This window comes from Balaenoptera musculus, chromosome 10 (assembly GCF_009873245.2).
Source record: "Balaenoptera musculus isolate JJ_BM4_2016_0621 chromosome 10, mBalMus1.pri.v3, whole genome shotgun sequence".
Lineage (NCBI taxonomy): Eukaryota > Metazoa > Chordata > Mammalia > Artiodactyla > Balaenopteridae > Balaenoptera > Balaenoptera musculus.
Window position 1 is genome coordinate 58,977,547 of NC_045794.1, and position 18,121 is coordinate 58,995,667.

General features: G+C 34.2%; 1 protein-coding gene across 1 annotated transcript in view; it reads left to right on the top strand.

The window, feature by feature from the left end:
* TRHDE (thyrotropin releasing hormone degrading enzyme) overlaps positions 1-18,121 on the top strand; it is a 404,783-nt gene that overhangs the window by 215,513 nt on the left and 171,149 nt on the right. Inside the window, exons 4-5 of the mRNA XM_036867190.1 lie at positions 4,471-4,625; positions 7,406-7,519. Coding sequence (XP_036723085.1) covers positions 4,471-4,625; positions 7,406-7,519 — 269 coding nt within the window. The remainder of the gene's footprint in view (positions 1-4,470; positions 4,626-7,405; positions 7,520-18,121) is intronic.

Genomic DNA, 18,121 nt, shown 5'->3' on the forward strand with positions numbered 1-18,121 from the left:
ACATAGTGTTAAAGATAGAAAGTAAATTCTAGTGCACTGAAGGGAACAAGTAGAGAAAGTCAGATTTTTATGGTGATTTATGTAATCACATTCACTAGTATTATATGAATATTTGTTATCTGCCTATAGTTTTAGGACTAGCGTAATTAATTGGGAGCAGACTCCTAAGCATAATTTTATCCAGGATTTTCTTTAAATTTCCAAGTAAATTTGACTCTGAAACATTTGAGTTTTCTTACTTCTCTTTTCAAGGCATATTAAAGAGTTGTGGTTGCACAGGTTAATGCATATAGCCTCATGACAAATTATTTGGCAAAAATTGAAACAATTTAATTCATTGTAAATAAATCTTATTATCTTCAAAGTTAAGCAAAAGAACATTTCAGTTACTGAAGATATTAACAGCTTCATTGAGGTATAGTGACATGCAGTATGCTGCACATATGTAAAGTGTAAAATTTGATGTTTTAAGATATGTATACACCCATGAAATCATCATCATAATGAGCGTATCCATCACCCCCAAAAATTTCCTGTTGCTATTTTTTTAATTTATTTTTTAATAAATAAGTTAAAAGTATAGGTGATTTACCATGCTGTGCCAATCTCTGCTGTACAGCAAAGTGACTCAGTTATACACATAGAGACATTCTTTCCTGTTGCTATTTTTAATCCCTCCTATCTGTGTCCCCAGGTGACTACTGATCTGCTTTTTGACATTATAGATTAATTTGCATTTTCTAAGATTTTATGTAAGTGACATGAATAATACAACATATATATTTTTTCTTCCTTTTTACTCAGTAGAACTATTCTGGGGCTCATCCATGTTGTTGCACGTATTGATAGCTCATTTCTTTTTATTGCTGAACAGCATTTTATTGTATGGATATACCACACATTATCCATTCATCTATTGATGGACATTGGAATTATTTCCAGTTTGGGCGTATTGGAAGTAAACTGTTATGAACATTTGTGTACAAGTCTTTATGTGGATATATGCTTCCTGAAGGTGTTCTTAAAATATAGAACTGTTCATGAGATAAAAGTATAGAGCAGAGAGACACAGTTAAATTATCCCTCAGTAGTTGTTAGAACAAAATCCAAGTTTCTTCAGTACTTTGATAGAAGGTTATTATGTCTGTAGTAGCGTAATCTAATTTTTAAAATTTTCTTTTTTTCCCTTCTGCCAGCCATAGACATGGTTCCCTGTATCTATTGTAAAGCCTGTGAGCATCTGAGAAGCTGCCTCCTGTGCTTGATCCCTCTGTGTTTTACTCTGTTCTCAATCATTTTATCTGAATCTGACTCCATTTGCTCAAGAGTCTTTGTCTGGTTGAAGTACAGCTTTGTTACTCAGGTCTGACTTCTCTGCCCCTAGACCTCTGGAAACCAACCTGTCACCAGCTGCCTACTTAGGTCACCATTGCCTGAGATCGTTGGCACCAACCTTCAGCTGCCCCCTCACCACACCTGCTTAGGCTGCTAGTCAGGTTTTTGCTGTCTGATGACTGCCCCTGGCTGTACCTTCTTTATTCCAAACTCTTAGACTCGCCTCTGGCCCATGCCTGGAATTTTCTCTCCGTGCCGTTTGAGCCACTCCATATCCCAGTGTGAGGCCTGATTTGTTGACTTAGTCTTGGGGACCTGACTACTCTCGGCTCTTGGAGAACTCCAGCAAACAGAAGTGCCTCTGTTTTGCAACAGGCTTGTTCATAAGTCCCCGTGTTCCTACAAGTAAATGGCCCCAGACCTGCTACTGCTATTGCCATCTGCTGGTGGCAGGCAGAGTTGGCGCAATGTTGTTCTATTGCCTAGTTTATTCATATTTAAGGAAGGTCTCAAGGTAAAATCTTAAGCAGAAGTATGTCTATTTGTTATGTACTTGCACTCTGTATAATTCTCACATCTATATTATTCTCCTTTATATGCTTCAGCCACACCAACCTTCATTCTGTCCAATATGCTAGTGTCATTTCCTCCCTAGGGCCTGTGCATTTTTTGTCCCCTCTTAGAACAATATATCAATACTTCCACAGATCTTCAGACAGCTAGCTTCAACCATTATTCACATCTCAGGTGAGATGTGATTACCTTAGAGATGCCTGCTTTGACCACACTCCACCCATTTCACCCTACCAGTCAATCACTGTCTTACTCTATTATTTTTTGGTAGCATTTATCATTTACTAAATTTCTTTCATTCATTTATTACTTGTTAATTAACCTCCTCTTCCTACACACACCCACAAATAAATATAAGTGCCATGAGAGCAGGGAGCAAGGAGCTTGGATGACAGAACAAACAATGCTTGTATTGAGCAAAAGAGATGCTCAATAAATACATACTTGTATAAATGAATGCATATAGTACCTCTGTCTGCCTGTCGAAATCCTATTTATCTTTGGAAGTCCAACCCAGATACTATCTCTTTCAAGAACTTCTCCAACTAAATCTGTTTTCTCTCTCTTTCACAAGACTTTTTATTCTTTATTTATTTTTTCTGTTAAGCTGTCATGTTTCCATGTAGTGGATACAGGGGCCATACTTGACTTATCTTTAGTCCATAGGTCAGAAGCACAGGTAACAACCTGGGCTTGGGACTGGCTTTTGAAGTAGGGATGGAGAGTGCAGTGTTGTAGGACTGAACCCTTAACCTGTGGAATCTGATTCTTTGGGTAGATGGTATTGGAATTGAGTTGAATACTGGGTCACTCTGTTGGAATCCAAGAATTACTTATAGATGGTGTGGGACAAACCCTCCCACGTCCCCACCCCACATGCACACATGTTGAAATTGGCTCCAGGAACCTAAGAGACTGTCCCTCATTCCTTCTTCCTTCTTTCTTTTCTGAAGCAATCATAATTCTGAATCCGGTGTTTATCATTCCTATATGTGTGTGATTGTGTGTGCATTTTACCATGACTATCTGTCTGAGTATATGTGTGAATGTGTGAGTATCCATTTGCAATCTATGGTACTATTCTGCTTGTTTTTAAGTAGTATATGGTAAGGGTCATCCTACACCTTATTTGTTCCCTCAACATTATGTTTTTCAGATTATCCGTGTTGATACGTGTAGTGTTAGAATCTAGTGGTAAGACTATTTCAGTGGTTGTATGGTATTCCTTTTTAGAATTATTTCACAGTTTCTTTGTCAATTATCTTGGTGGAAGGCTTGTAGTTTTCTCTTTTCACTCTTACGAAGAATACTGCAGCAAACATTTTTGTACCATTATTTTCTTAGCATCCTAGGGAGTTAGTCCAGGGTTTACATGGGGAAGTGGAGCCAGGTTGCCTGGGTTCGAATCCTTACATTGCCGCCTTCTAGCTTTCCCAAGCAGCATTGAGCACCAGCTATATTCAGTCCTTCTGCACGTGCATGCCCTACCTCAGCCCCTGGCAACAAGTTGTCAGCTTGGCTTAGATGCCTTTGGCTCCGGTGGACCCTGCTGGATCCAGTTCCCAAATGCCACTGCCCGTGGCTTCACATGCAATCACTGCTTTGCATTTATGTACCATTTCTGGTCCATGGAGAGGTTTATAGAGGTTTATTTTCAAGCCTGGAGATGATTTGCAGTTTTTCCTTTTAATATTTTACTTATCATTGCTATGTGTTTGAGCAGAGGGAGTGCATCAAAGCATGTACTTACTGTGTCACCTTAAGCAAACGTTGATAATACCTCTACAACCTTTTAAAATAAGCACAAATCTTAGAATCATCTAATCATAGATTTTCGGAGCTGGAAGGGATTTTAGAGATCATGACGTCCAATAACCTTATTTTATAGGTGAGAGAATTGTGGTCTTGAGAAATTAAAGTGATTTACTGATGTCATATATTTAATTAATGGTGGAGGCAGGACCAGAACCAGAGTCTGCAGGTTCCCTCAATAGTCCTTTTGACACTACATCTACTTTTTTAGTTTTCTCTATCTGAGCTATATTTACATGTAATATTTTATTTTTAACAGAACTCAAAAAATACATTAGAATTAAGCAATTAGAAATATGACATATCAGATTTTTAAACTGATGTGAGATGTTTTCTTTTGAACAATATTGAGGTAAAATCAAGAGTACAGCATTTACTGCACTGAGCTGAATATATTTTCATTAGAAGGCACAATGCCTTTTGACTCTGTAGATTGCCGCTGCATTTGGTTTCCTTGACTTTCTGCAACTTATTAGGATAGGCCCATCAATACTGGTGCTGATACTTCCAACCTCCTACCGCACTGGGTCTGAAAATGAACTGTGATAGATGGATATGGCCAGCATTGACAGTGATAGCCTATATTTCTGCTGTCACGTAGAAATGGCAGGTAGTTTAATTTAGAAAAAAAAAATTACTGAGAAAGAGCAAGTATTTCTTCTAATTAGGATTTCTGGACTTTTGTCGGATATGAATTTAGAATCTGACATGTTTGTTAAAGCCTTTGGAATTGTTTTATTCTATTTCTAGATCTTTTAGCTGTGCCTAAGCACCCGTATGCTGCTATGGAGAACTGGGGACTAAGTATTTTTGTGGAACAAAGAATACTGCTGGATCCCAGTGTTTCATCTATTTCTTATTTGCTGGATGTCACCATGGTCATTGTTCATGAGATATGTCACCAGGTATGAGAAAAAGGATCAGGTGTAAGTATAATTGCAAACTATCGAGAACGTAGAATGATTTCAGATTCTTAGATTAGGAGCTAAGTTATTCTCCTCCCAATTAAGTTTTAATTGTGTAGAGCACCGTGTAGTTCTTTTTGGAAGATAGGTTGTCCTTCTCAAATGACGGCACAAGCGAAAGCAAACACACGGATCATATTGAATCAGTAACTGTCATTCAGTTTAGTGGAGGAGTGAGATGGCACTGCTACCCAGCAGCCTCTTTGGAGACCCTATCCACTCACTATTCTTTGTCAACCTTGCTCTATTTTCTTGTGATTATTGGTGTGTATATATGGTGAGTGCAGTGATGGCAATGATTTATTGCATTGCTGAAAGATGCAGCTGTGTTTTGTGTACATGTCAAAATTTGCTTTTGCTGAAATCAATTTGTTATTCCCCTTCTCCCATCACACAGACACTTAGGAAGTCTTTCACTAACTCCGTGACAGCCTCTTTGTTCTCAAATGATTGATATTTTTTTGTCTTGGCATGTTTAGAAATTCGTATGTAAATTAGCCAGCTTTATCGTGAAGCTAAAATAAAATTAATTTCATTTTGATTTTATGCACTTTCTTACAATGAGCAGAAGATATTACAGAGATTTCACAATGCTTATTAGAATCTCGATTCTAGTGAAAAAAATAACTGAAAATAAACGTTCGTGCTAATAAAAAGCGATCCTTGTCCTGATTACCAGAAACTATGGATAGTTTTTAAGTGGAAACACCAGAAATCTCAGTGTGATACTGTACAACTTCAATTTGTTACCAACCCAAAATCTTTTTAAAAAGCTTGAAAACCTTAAGAAAGAGTGAGGTGGAAAACGTTGTCAGTAAAAGAGGCTGAACAGCTAAATGATAATACATGAATAGGGACTTCATGATAAATTGTTCTAGGCCATATGACCACTTACCTATATGTCAGCCTTTTGCAGTGAACCTGTAGATGTTTGTACCTGTCATGCTGGTCAGCTTGGGCATGTGTTCCTTGCTGCAGAGACTTAAGGGGATCCATTGCAGAGATAACCAGGGCTCCTCTATTGTGCTAAAAATGGTTTCCAGCTAAACATACAATTCTTTGATGCAAATCAATGTCCTTTTTGAACGTTCCTAGAAACGAGTTACATGTAGAGTTCTGTTGAAATAAGAACACACTGATAATTGTTTCTAGAACTGGATTTCATTTGTTCCAGATTCTCAGTTACTTTCTTGTTCTAGCTTAGTAGTGCTCGGCTACTTACTATGAGGAAATGAGCCAGAAGCTGGGAGAAACACATAATAATTTCCACTATCATTGCCAAATTATTTTCTACATTACCGTTTCTCCTCACCTATTTATTGCCACAATTCTTAAGACAGGCTTTCAATTTAAGGGAGAAGAAACATTACTTTCTGATCAAGAACAGAAAATGTTTTAAATATCATTTGTTTTGTGGCCATCAGCATATTCAGAGTTATCTCTTATTTGTATTTCTATTAGAGATCCTCTTGAGTAAGTGATACTTTATTAATATTGAAATGCTCAGCTGCCAAGCTTTTTCCTCTAGCTCCTAAAGCTGTAAAGCTATGATCTGATACTTGTCTGACTGCCTTTTCCTTCTGCTTCTTAAATAACTCACTCCCACTTAGAGTCTTCACACTAAGGGTTACTTACAAATGCCTATAATCCTCTTGCCTAAGGCTTTCTCATGGCTCCTTATCATTAAAGTCTGAGCTCAAATGTCATCTGCTTAGAGAGAATCTTTTTGTTTTTACAGTCTAAAGTGACCCGTCCCCCATTCCTATCGCACTTTAATAAGATCTGAAATTGTATTGTTCATTTGCTTATTTTTTATTTTCTATCTCACCTCATTGTCCCTTCCTCCACAATAAAGTGTCAGCTGCCTGAGAAGGGACATCGTCTGACTTTTCATCATTAAATCCCAAGTCTGTAGGATAGTTCCCGCATATAATGTTTTTTGTTTGTTTGTTTTGTTTTTTAATGAAAAAAGAATTCCTTTAAGCTTTGGTGAACTCAGCAAGGATTTCAGAGTAATGTATCCTGATCTAATCAAAACACCAATTATAAATTACAACATTATTTTCCTGAAGGGATCTTAGAGATTTTTTTGGTCCAACCCTCATTATCATAGAATCATGGAGAGTCAGGTGTGCACGAGCACCTTAAAGCCCTTATTAGTTCCTTCAATCAGCCGATGTCGTCTGTGAATTGCCTCTGCCACTGGAAGGCGCTGCTTCAGTACTTCCTGTGATGAGCTCACCACTTCTCGAGGTAGTATTTTCCATCTTCATCCATTTCAGTCTGTTAGAGGGTCTCCTGCATTTTTAGCAATGTCTACCAATCTACAACCCTAATTTCCATCCATTAGTACTGATTTGTCCCCTGTAGGGCCATAAGACCCAAGCCTTTTCTTCTTCTATATACTAGGTCTTCAAATATTTGAAGACAGCTGTTGTCAGTTTTTTTACCCTGAGCCCTTTCTTCTCCAGGTTAAATTTTCTTGTTGTGTTCCTTGAACATTTTATTTTTGTTCTTCCCTGAATGCATTTATAGAAAATTAGTGTCATCCAAGTAGTCAAATAAATCAATGGTGTTGCCACAACGTATTTTAAGATCACAAAATCAATTGGGGAATGAATTCCAGTTGTGATAATCATAGTTTAATACATTTAATTTTAGATAAAATAATTCTGGGATAGATGCGATTTTATCTGATGCCCATTCATTTGTCACGGCAGTGGTTTGGTGACCTCGTGACTCCTGTGTGGTGGGAAGACGTGTGGCTGAAGGAGGGATTTGCTCACTACTTTGAGTTTGTTGGTACAGACTACCTCTACCCCGGCTGGAACATGGTAAGTGCACTTTTTAATTGTTTGGAACTCTAAGTGAAAGGTTGATCCTGTGTTACATTGGGCTTATCTTATCATCAGACGTGACTGAAAATACCAACCGATGCATGAAAAAAAAAAATTAGCTATCCAATAAAGGAAAAGTAACCCAAAATGTAAACAGTAGTATTCCAAAAGATTTTTGTTTATTAGAACTAAATAGAATCTGATTGGTTATACGCTGATTTCAAAATGGTACAAGTTTTCTAACTAGAAATATTTTAGATTGCAGTATTTGATAACAAAGATAAATTATCCCTTAAAATAGAGAAGGTAACAGTAATCAATAAGTTATATTTTAAGTGTATAGGATGTTTCAATATATAGAAAAATGAGAACTTAATATTTCTTCAATGTGATGAACTCAAAAATTAGCTAAAATTTTTGATGCATTATTGCTGTTTTTACTTTAGGATTAAATGATTTAGTAAGAGGTTACTACAAAGAGTTGTACACATTATACCCATACCTGTACGTCTGACCTGAAGTAGGATTTGTTGTACCTTAAGCAGTGATGTTCTAGAACATCCTAGAAGAAAAAGTGGAGGGAGGGTATGATTTTTATATGTCATTTAATGTAAGTTTTTCATTTGGTATAAGCTTCCATTAATCAGTAAGTGACTCTGTTATTATGGAGTAGAACCCAGGGTATATGTTGTTTGGGAACTTGAATTTTAAATTTATTTTAAGTGGCACTATGTAAAAGTTGCAAAGTACTGACATTTGTCAACTTCCAGAAGCTCAAAAGCTTTCACCTGTGACATAGCATGAATGATTATATATATTTATTTCACACCACTCTTTTTTGATGTTTAAATTATTATGTGATTATCTAGTTATCTGTCATGATTACAAGTATGATCTGAATAGTATTTAAACCAAGGTAAAATATAAAGATGTCTGTAAGTCATGATATAACTTCTCTACCATAAATTCAGCCAACTCCTGCTGAGTAAGAAAGGTGATCTTACATATCTCAGAAGAAATGTTACAATTGTAATATCATATTGATATGTTTGAATTATCCAGTTTTGCTTATATTTTATAAAGGCAACATGGTTCATTTGCACAAAGGTGTGAGTTAATTTTACTTAGCCTTACGTATCTAGGTATGCATGTATATATTATACAATTTAAAAAATCTTATTTGAACTGTTTTATTATGGCATTAAAATTAATTAAAAATGCCTTTAAAGAACTTTGAAGAAAAATCATCAATACCATCAATATTAATTAATTTTTAAACAAATATGAAATTTGAAAACTGAAATTTTAAGGATATTGAAATATTCATAAAAATATATTTTGGGTTTTAGTTGACTTTCAACCAAATTTGTTTAAAATTATCATTTAATTTTCACTATGCTGTGGATTATTACTGATTTATAATTCTATTATGTTTCAATATTAAAAGATCTTAGTATTACAAATGGCATGTTACTCATGTAGGTAAGCTTTTTCATTTTTTTCAGCTCATTCAGCTTTCTATGACAAAATCCTTTCTATTCATCATTATAAAAATACATCTTAGGTTAAAAAGGAATCAACAGAATTATACTAGAGGTGAAAACTGACAGCTTTTGACGGTTTTAGCATGGCAGTGAATCCGAAGGTTCAATGTCCTCATACTGGATTTTGTCTTTGAATAATTTTGTATATTCCTTCATTATCTTTATCAGTTAAGTTATAAATGGAGAACATTTTTATAAGAAATATTGAAAATGAATATAGAGTATAAATAACACATCTGAGACTTTGTCCTTAACAGAATACATACCATGCACTGGAAGTATAAAAATCTTGGGCTGGTAGGATATTAATCCATATGTTATCATCAAAAATAGGAATTAATGATGGATTAAACTAAGAAATGAAAGAATAAGGCCCATCACAATTAATTAGGCAATAGTGAAAACAGGTTTTATTATTATGTCTCCTTATGTTCGGATTTTAAAGATTACAAATACTGTCTGATCATTGGCTGCTTTTGCTTTTTTAGTAGTTTTTTCAATTTAGGTTGTAGAGTACCTCAATACACTAAATTTATAAAACCTATAAGAAGAGACTCTAAACAAATTCTCCTCCAAGGATCATTAATATCTTCTTTGCAAACAACATTTTAGGACTAAGTTAGCCACATAAGTAAGAAGCGATATTAAGTGACTTTAAGGCTGTGTCAGCACTATTTTTCATAATGGCATCAGCAAAAGAGTGAAAGAAATACTAGAAAGAACAAGAGTGATGGCTGTGTTAGCAGTAGCTCTTACTGTTGTGATAAGCACAAAAACTGACCTAGGAGAACAAGGCTTGGGCTTCACTAGAACTTTGCCTAAATTAGAAAAACCAGAAGTCAGGCTTGTGTCAGAAGTAAAGAAATTCAGGAAGCTGACCTCTTTTGCGTCTAATCTCAAAAACAGTGCTTTAATTATTTTTAGACACCAAGGCTCAAGCACTGAAATACAATTTCAGTTTGCTAGGGAGATTACTATGACAGTCTACCTTTGATGGAATAGCAATAAGGAAGCCCAGAATTACACTGTATTGTTAAGGAAGCTCTGGTTCTGATTTAGGATAGTATACTTGTGTAGCCTGCTTAACTGTTAGTAAAATCTTAGGTTGTATATATGTGTGTGCATGTGTTTACAGTCAGTTTCTGCTAAAGCAATAATCAATCAGTTTTTACATTAAAAACACTACATGGAATAAAAACTACTATGAAATTTTGTTCCCCAATAAACTGATCAACTATACAATTTTATAGATACGGGCCTTTACAGGTAGTTTGATATAAGGTCAGGAAATGGATAGGCAAGAAGAAATTCAGATTCCAAGAAAGGCATTTCACTTCTTTGACTCACCCTTAATAGTTGAGAAATGGGGGCTATTATACTGACTTGGTAAGCACACATAATTTTTGTGAAGATAAAATAACTTTCGAGGTCTTTGAAATGCATGAACCGCTATACAAATGTGAGTAGGTAACATGGACCTGGAAAATAATAAATGCTCCATTACAAAGGGGCATTGATTTTATGTATAAACACCCTAACATTTCCAACCCTAGTAATCTGTTTTGACACCCTAGATTTCTAACAATTATGTATAGATTACAAAAAGTTTTCTGTAATCTTTGTATCTAGACTCAGTCTCCCCAAATCAATGCTTATCTATATTGGCAATATGGACTATTCTATAGGAACATAAGCCTTATATCATGTTTCATTCATCAAACAGAAGTGTCAAGATCAACAGAAGCAACTTCTTCAGCTCAGGGCTGGGGTTAGATTTCATAGGTTGAGTAGTCCTTTTGCTTGATGTTATTTGATAAAAGTTGGTTGTTAATGACAACATTATTGGATGATTAAGTTAGAGTATGCTGTTGATGGCCATCCAAAGAGAGAAAAGAAGAGACTCATGCTGCCTAGTTACTATTCTTCAACAATTCTTTATCATTTAAATTTGAAAAAGTCTATGATAAAAGAGCTTTAATACAGGAAAAGGATGAATAGTAAAATGATACCATGAAGAACTCCTTATTTTACAGACCTGATGCCGATGCAGGCAAAATCATATCCCTTGGGCATATTGCACAAGTCTTTACTATAATTTGTATCTATATGATAGGTGTAACCTTTAATTTCCTGAATGTAGCCTTGTAAGGACGTACTTGCTATAATGAGAATTATTCAACATGAGTGTATGTTCTTTTATTAAATAATTTGGGATGCTAAGGAGGTTTACACAGCAATAACTTTATGCACTGATAAATTCTGCAGACTGGGAATTCTTCCTAAATTTTTATGAGGGCACATACCTGGGCATAAAGATTACTATTAATAGAGAATTGTGCAACTAAACTTCATTATGCTAAATACTTAGGATATCTCAAAGTGTATTGCCCAAAACTTTGATAAATGTTCTCAATTGTTTTTATCATGGGCAGGACTAAAATAGTAAAAGTGAATTCTGCCATTAGACTCAGTATCATTTTAATGTGCTCCAACAAAAATTGCCTGCTAAATTTAATAGGCATTGCAATAAAATTACCTTTACTTCTTAGATTATTTTGTTTTTATTCAAAAAGAAGTTGAGAAAATCATTGGTAAACTGAAATAGATACAGAGTTTATTGAATTCAATTTTTTTTCCAGTTTAAATGTAAAGATATACTGCTTAATTATTCTAAACAATAATAAACACTCTACTACTCAAGAGAAGGAAAAATAGAAAATTAGAGAGAGAAAAAATTGTTTTGGTTAATATTTTACTTGTTCAGCTATTCATGTCTTAAGTCCATCTTTGATTTAATGTCTGTAGGGAAAAAAGCTTTCACATGCTTTTCAAAGTTAGTTAATATACATTTCAACAGTAGTTGGTACATTGGTACTATTGCCTATGATTCATCAATATCAAAATATATTTGCCCAGGAGGGCTATGGTGTCAAAGATAGACCATTTGGAAATTAAATATTTATTTTAGAATCTTACTTTATAAATACTGAATACCAAATAAATGTGTATATGTATATACACATACATCATATATATGTGATTTTCCATAGAGTTGTATATTGTCTATTATGATAAAAAAATCCACATATAGTATTCTACTCCTGAGAAATCAGTAAATTAGAAGGTGATCCAATTGTTTTCAACTGGTAGATGATATTTTATTCTCAGATGACTGACATATTGAATGTGAACCTTTTAAAAGCTTCTTATGGCTAGTCCCAAGGGTCTGTGGTATTTTTGATCCTTCTCAGTAGCTTAAAAGTGACATTTACATTGAAAGACTAGAAGAAAAGTAGGAGTGCTCGCTTGGGTCTCCTGGGGGTCACGGTCTTCAAAATAGACTTCTTCTTTATGCTTTCCCTTTACTCTTCCCTCCAAACCCCTCTGCAAGTCATTTCTCTTTGTGCTGAAAAAATCAACTTTTGTTTTTTAAAGAAGAGAAAAAAATTTTTTTCTCATTTGAGAGGATCTGGGGAGCTGTAGCCTTCTATTCTGGGAGAATGGGTTGCTTTTTCCTTATCATTAGTTGTTAGAAAAGTTTGGGGCTTTGGTGGACAATAGGCCTATAACAAACACAAAGAAAGTCCACAGGGGAAGTAAGAGCTGCAAAGAGAACAGCAGCTGGTACCATTAGAGGAAAGGGTCTCATAGAATTCAGGTCTGAATTCTGAGTAAATATAGGAGGAGTTCTGAGGTGCATAGGCCCAATGCATTGAGAATGAGACTAACACTCAGAGTATACAAATTAGGATAATCCAAAAAAGGATGTCCATGTTAAGAATCAGCCCAGAGACTTGGGTTCTAACTAATGGTGACTGAAGAGATACCAAGAATTTCTAGCAAAGAAGAACAGTGAAAACAGGAAGTGCACCTGTTATACTAGCGTGTTAAAATAATTCTCACTAAGGCTAATACAATAACTAATTGGGTTAATATTTTCTCATTTTAGGACTCTGTGCTTTATACAAGCAATCTTACTGACGCTCTGGTAACCCTGTTATGAATATCTATTATAATGAATAAGGCCAGTCATTTGTTAACTGTTGATGCACATTAACTGACTTAGAAATTTTATGGCACAAATATATTTTTGAGGATAAAACAACAGTTGAAGTATTTCTGATATATTCATACATTTGTTTTGTCTACACTTACAGTTCTTATATAAGAATCAAGACATTGTTGGCTTCACAGTTGTTTGGGAAATTGAAACTTGAAAAGCTTGTTATCAAGGTGTGTTAAGTCTCAGAAAATGTAAATCTGCTTCATTTACTGCTTCAAATGGAAGATCAGGTTTTATTAAGTAAGATATCTTTAGAAAGGGAAGAAAAAGCAAACATAATTCATTCATATTCACATATATTCACATATACTTCTATACATTCAGGTACGTGTCTAGGAGGTTCTTCTTAGTCACATTACCTCATTTTTTTTTTTTTTTTTTTACTATGTGAATTTTTAAAATTTAAAACAAAGCTGCAAATTGAAATTTCATGTATGTTCTTAAAGGATGACTTTTTAAAAAGCCATTTATATTCAGAAAGACACTAAGTGTTTCAGGTTTTGTATATTTTAAACTTGGAGATAAAAAATAAATGAGCATTCCCTTCAGAATAAAGTATTTCTTCCGAAGACTGTGTTCAGGTTTGCATGGTGTCAAGGTCTTTCTGCATTTCCTTAGGAATTTCAAAAGCAACCAATAAATTGACAGGATTAGACACTTCCTAGGAAGAAAACTCTTCTGAACCTGGAGCCTAACAATAATGCAAGGCTGTCCTTTCTCACATCTAGAAATAATGTAGGAAAAGTTAACCCATTCATTCCCTTTTTAGGTAAGAGCAGTTTGCAAGCAAAATATTCCAACTTGCTAAAAATGGTCAGACATCACTTGATAAACAAAAAAATTGATGATGCCAAAAATTTATATCAAAATGATGAAATGTTCTGTTAGACATCATTGTTCTCAAATACTTGTGATTTGCAATAGCAGATTATACCAGTTTAATCTGTCCCTTTTACCACGCTTGGTAAAAACGTTTATCTTCTTATGATAACATGAATTGTTCAACACTTGATATCATTCAGTATCATCTCAGATATGTTAAAGAGAATTTGCTTTGCAAAATCTGTAACATGAACACAACCAAAAAGGAAAGCTGGGGACTAAGAGGGCAACCAAAGAATAATTCATTAATTTTCTAATTATTAATCATCCTTAACCAGGCAGCTCTATGCTTTAAAAGATACTAGAACACACTCATTTCTAAGCAAGGAGTGACGGTCTCAGTCCATAACACTTTATGGGACTTTTTTTTTTCCATTTCATCAAGGTTACTTTAACACTCTTCAGATGTTGCTAGACAAGGATGTGATAAATGAAAGTAGTGAGTTCAAGTTATATGAGTCAAAAAATATAAAGGAGCTTCCTGTCAAGAGAAAGCAAAAAGCAATAATTTGAGGTTGATGAAGATTTTGCTTCAATTACTCCAGTAACACTTGCAATAATAAAGACTTACGTAGCATTTACTGTGTACCATTAAACACTTTACATATGCTAATTCGCTGTGAAATAGAGTAAGACATTCTGATAGGTATCTTGAGAGTAGGCATCTTTGCTGTCATTTTTCTTAAGAGTCTGAGAGTGTGGTAATGTCTAGACTACCATACAGGCCACCACTCAGGCAGCTCTCTTCAACCATGAATCCAAAAAGATGATTTGGGGTAGAACATGTTTTGACACTGAGCTGAATAACCTCTGTGGATCTACCGTTCACAGATTTAAGTAAGCCCCTTTTGAAACTATTTATATTTTTAGCTTTTTACCTTTCCCTGGGACGAATGAAATAAAATTCTTTCTAATGATTGGAGTGTTATCTTTGTCATATTTGTCTTTAAAAATGAAGATATGTGGGGATGCTTTCTTTCTCTAAGAACCTACTTCAAATCCACCTGTGTCCAATTAACTCCTTTAATCATTTAAAATTTTCTCTTCTCAAGATTTTTATAGTTCAATGATGTCTTTCCTGAGTGCTGTTAACATTAATTTTATATAAACTAGTTTGATGGATTGCTGCCACTTTTTTGCCATTCCATTCAGTTATACATTTCATTCATTCTGTTTAATTAATTCATTCAAAGAATTATCAAGTACCCAAAATGAGACATTCATTTTGCTAATTTCTATGGAATAAACCTCATGGCTTATTAGCAGAGACCTGCTATATATCAGCTTCTTATACACACTGTATTTTATCTTTAGTGTGGTGGTTTCAGTTAGAAGGTGTGGGTAGATTGAGGAATTTTTTTTTTTTTGCTCTTAGTTGACCAACCATGCCTCTGTCAGAAGTTGTTTTGTTTATGCAGTAGCTCAACAGCACAGATCCATAATCTCAATCAGACTGTTCATATTCATAGATATGTTTGGAAAATAAAATTTAGCATAGTAAGCCTCAGAGGATTAGCCAAATAATGGAACAGGAAGAAAATTTAGCTACCTATTATTATTTTTATATTACATGGATCAAACATGTTCTCTAATATTTGCTTAGATTTACAGTAGCTATTTATTTTTATTTAGAATTTGAGTATCTTTCTGCTCAGTTAAGTTCTGTTCTTTCCCTAAGCTTCTCAGCTTTGCTTGGAAGATAAGTGCTTTAAAAAAAATATTTCTGTACTTTTGGTTGTAGTGGTGCTTGTGGTGATGGTGCGATATTTTCATCTATTTATTATTTATTTCCCAAGTTTTCTGATTAAAGAGAAGGTTAGTTTGATTGCTCCTAAAGAGCAAAACTTGGCATTAGTTACATTCTCTTCCCGACTATCCACTCGATCAGTCCAATGTGAAGGACGTTAAACACAATACAATGTTGGAGATGACTAATTAAAAATAAAAACTCTCCGTGTTTCTTTGTCTTACTTTTTAAGACCATAAGGTACTTTTCTTGGAACCTTTGGCTTCTTCTGAGAGATGATGGTTTATATCACTTCCTAGGCCTGAAAATGATTTGGCTTCTCACAACAAAATGATATTATTCTATTAGTGGTTAAGCATTTTGCTGGCATTTTTAGGGCCCCTAATTTACAAAATATTTCCAGGCATTAATCTATATTGACGCACTCATTTTTCATTATGTAACAAACATTTTTTGGACGCCCAGTCTTTGCAAGTGTCTCTGTTAGAGACGGGGAACACACCTGAGTATGAACACCAGAGTCCTCAGAGTCTCATAGATCTATTTTACCAATTAAGTTAAATTATTTTTTGTCAGAGTAATGCTACTTTACAGTTTCCTAGAATGAATCGATTCCTTATTTCTACCTATCCCGTGGATTAATTTTTTTTTTTTTTGGCCACACTGTGTGGCATGCAGGATCTTGGTTCCCTGACCAGGGATCGAACCCATGCCCCCTGCGTTGGGAGTGTAAAGTCTTAACCGCTGGACCACCGAGGAAGTCCCAAATTTTTGACTCTCTTGACACTTAATAGCTGTGTGGTCTTGTTTCTCCGTCTTCAAAATATGTATGAAATACCTGTACTGTTTTTGTCGCAGAATAGTTTTAAAACTCTAAGACATTTTTCTTCTTCTTCTTACTACAAATATTACTATTACTATTAGGTACTTAAGTATAATGGTATTACTCTTAGGGTCCAAAATATGTTTTCCAGTGGAGTATCTTGTGAATCACATATTAAAAATTAATAAGAGCAAAGAAATTGCCTTCACATAATACTTTTGAGTACACCTGTTCCATTTTAGAATGACTCTGGAATGCTAATATTTTAATATTTTTGCACTTTATAAATGGATTGCTAGTCCAGATTTTGCATTTTGAGTAGTAAAGATTTTCTTTGCTAATTTTATAATCAGTCTGTAAATGTTATAGTAGCTTACTTTGAGATACAGTAATATATAGGGTCTGGGAATAAATGTGGACTTTCCTTTCTGAATTGGTTAACTTTTTGGGCCATAGCACTCTATGTATTCTGGAGTTGTTTGTTATGAGTTAGTAAATCTTTTAAATTTGAAAAAATTAATGCTTTTTATTTTCATTGGAAATATACAGACTTCTGTGATCTGGCAACAAGTGTAAAGTTTTATTTAGCTAGATTATTTGATGAACTGATTATTTATATCACTAAATATTGAAATTAAAGTACAAAAATGTTATTTAATAAATTTCATTATCAAGTTAATACAAATTTTGTTACAGAATTAAGGTCATTTGAATTATTATTTATTTCATAAATTGAAATTGAAATAACATAAAATAAACTAGCTACTTGGTAATCATGTTAATGACTTCTGGGAGTTGGCTAGCCTATTTTTGGAATTATTCCAGACCTGAATGGTATAAGAAAGTTTCTATTAGGATTTAAGTAGAAATTGAATCTGTTTAAGATAATTAGTCAGTGTGTGTTTAAAAATACTCTGGATTACATTTTATCAATCAAATATTATAGGGCCTTGTTAGCTTATTATTGATGTGTCTGAAAATATTAGCAACTTCTTGTGATGGATGTGAGAAACAGGTGTGTGAGTATCAAAAAAAACCTGGCAAATTTGATTTTATTCAAATGTCTTATCAGCTACTCAAAACAATTAAGCATAGAGATAGAGGAAAAGATTCTTACTGCCAAAGTAGAGAGAGGAGTATTGAAAAGGTGAAGAAGCTTACCTCTCTATGCAGAGGATGCTGAAGTGACATGTACAAGAGTGGGTATGAGTTCATGTTAATTAGCAAAGAAGAGGAAGTAAATCTCCCCCACTAAACAATATGCTTCATCAGTTAAGGACTGTTTATTTACCATCATTTCTCAGCATTTAACCCAAATTATAGCATCTATGAGGAATTCAAATAATAAAATTCTGGTCAAAAGTTAACAAAAAAAAAAGAAATTATGGGCAACAAATAATTTATGAAAGATTATAAGCAGTTTCTATGTCTATATAAGAACTCATTCATTGAAATAAAAAGGATATTGAGCTTAAAAGTATATAAAACTACATTGGATAAGTGTTTGAAGGAAAACAGAAGGAAAAAATGTCAAGAAATC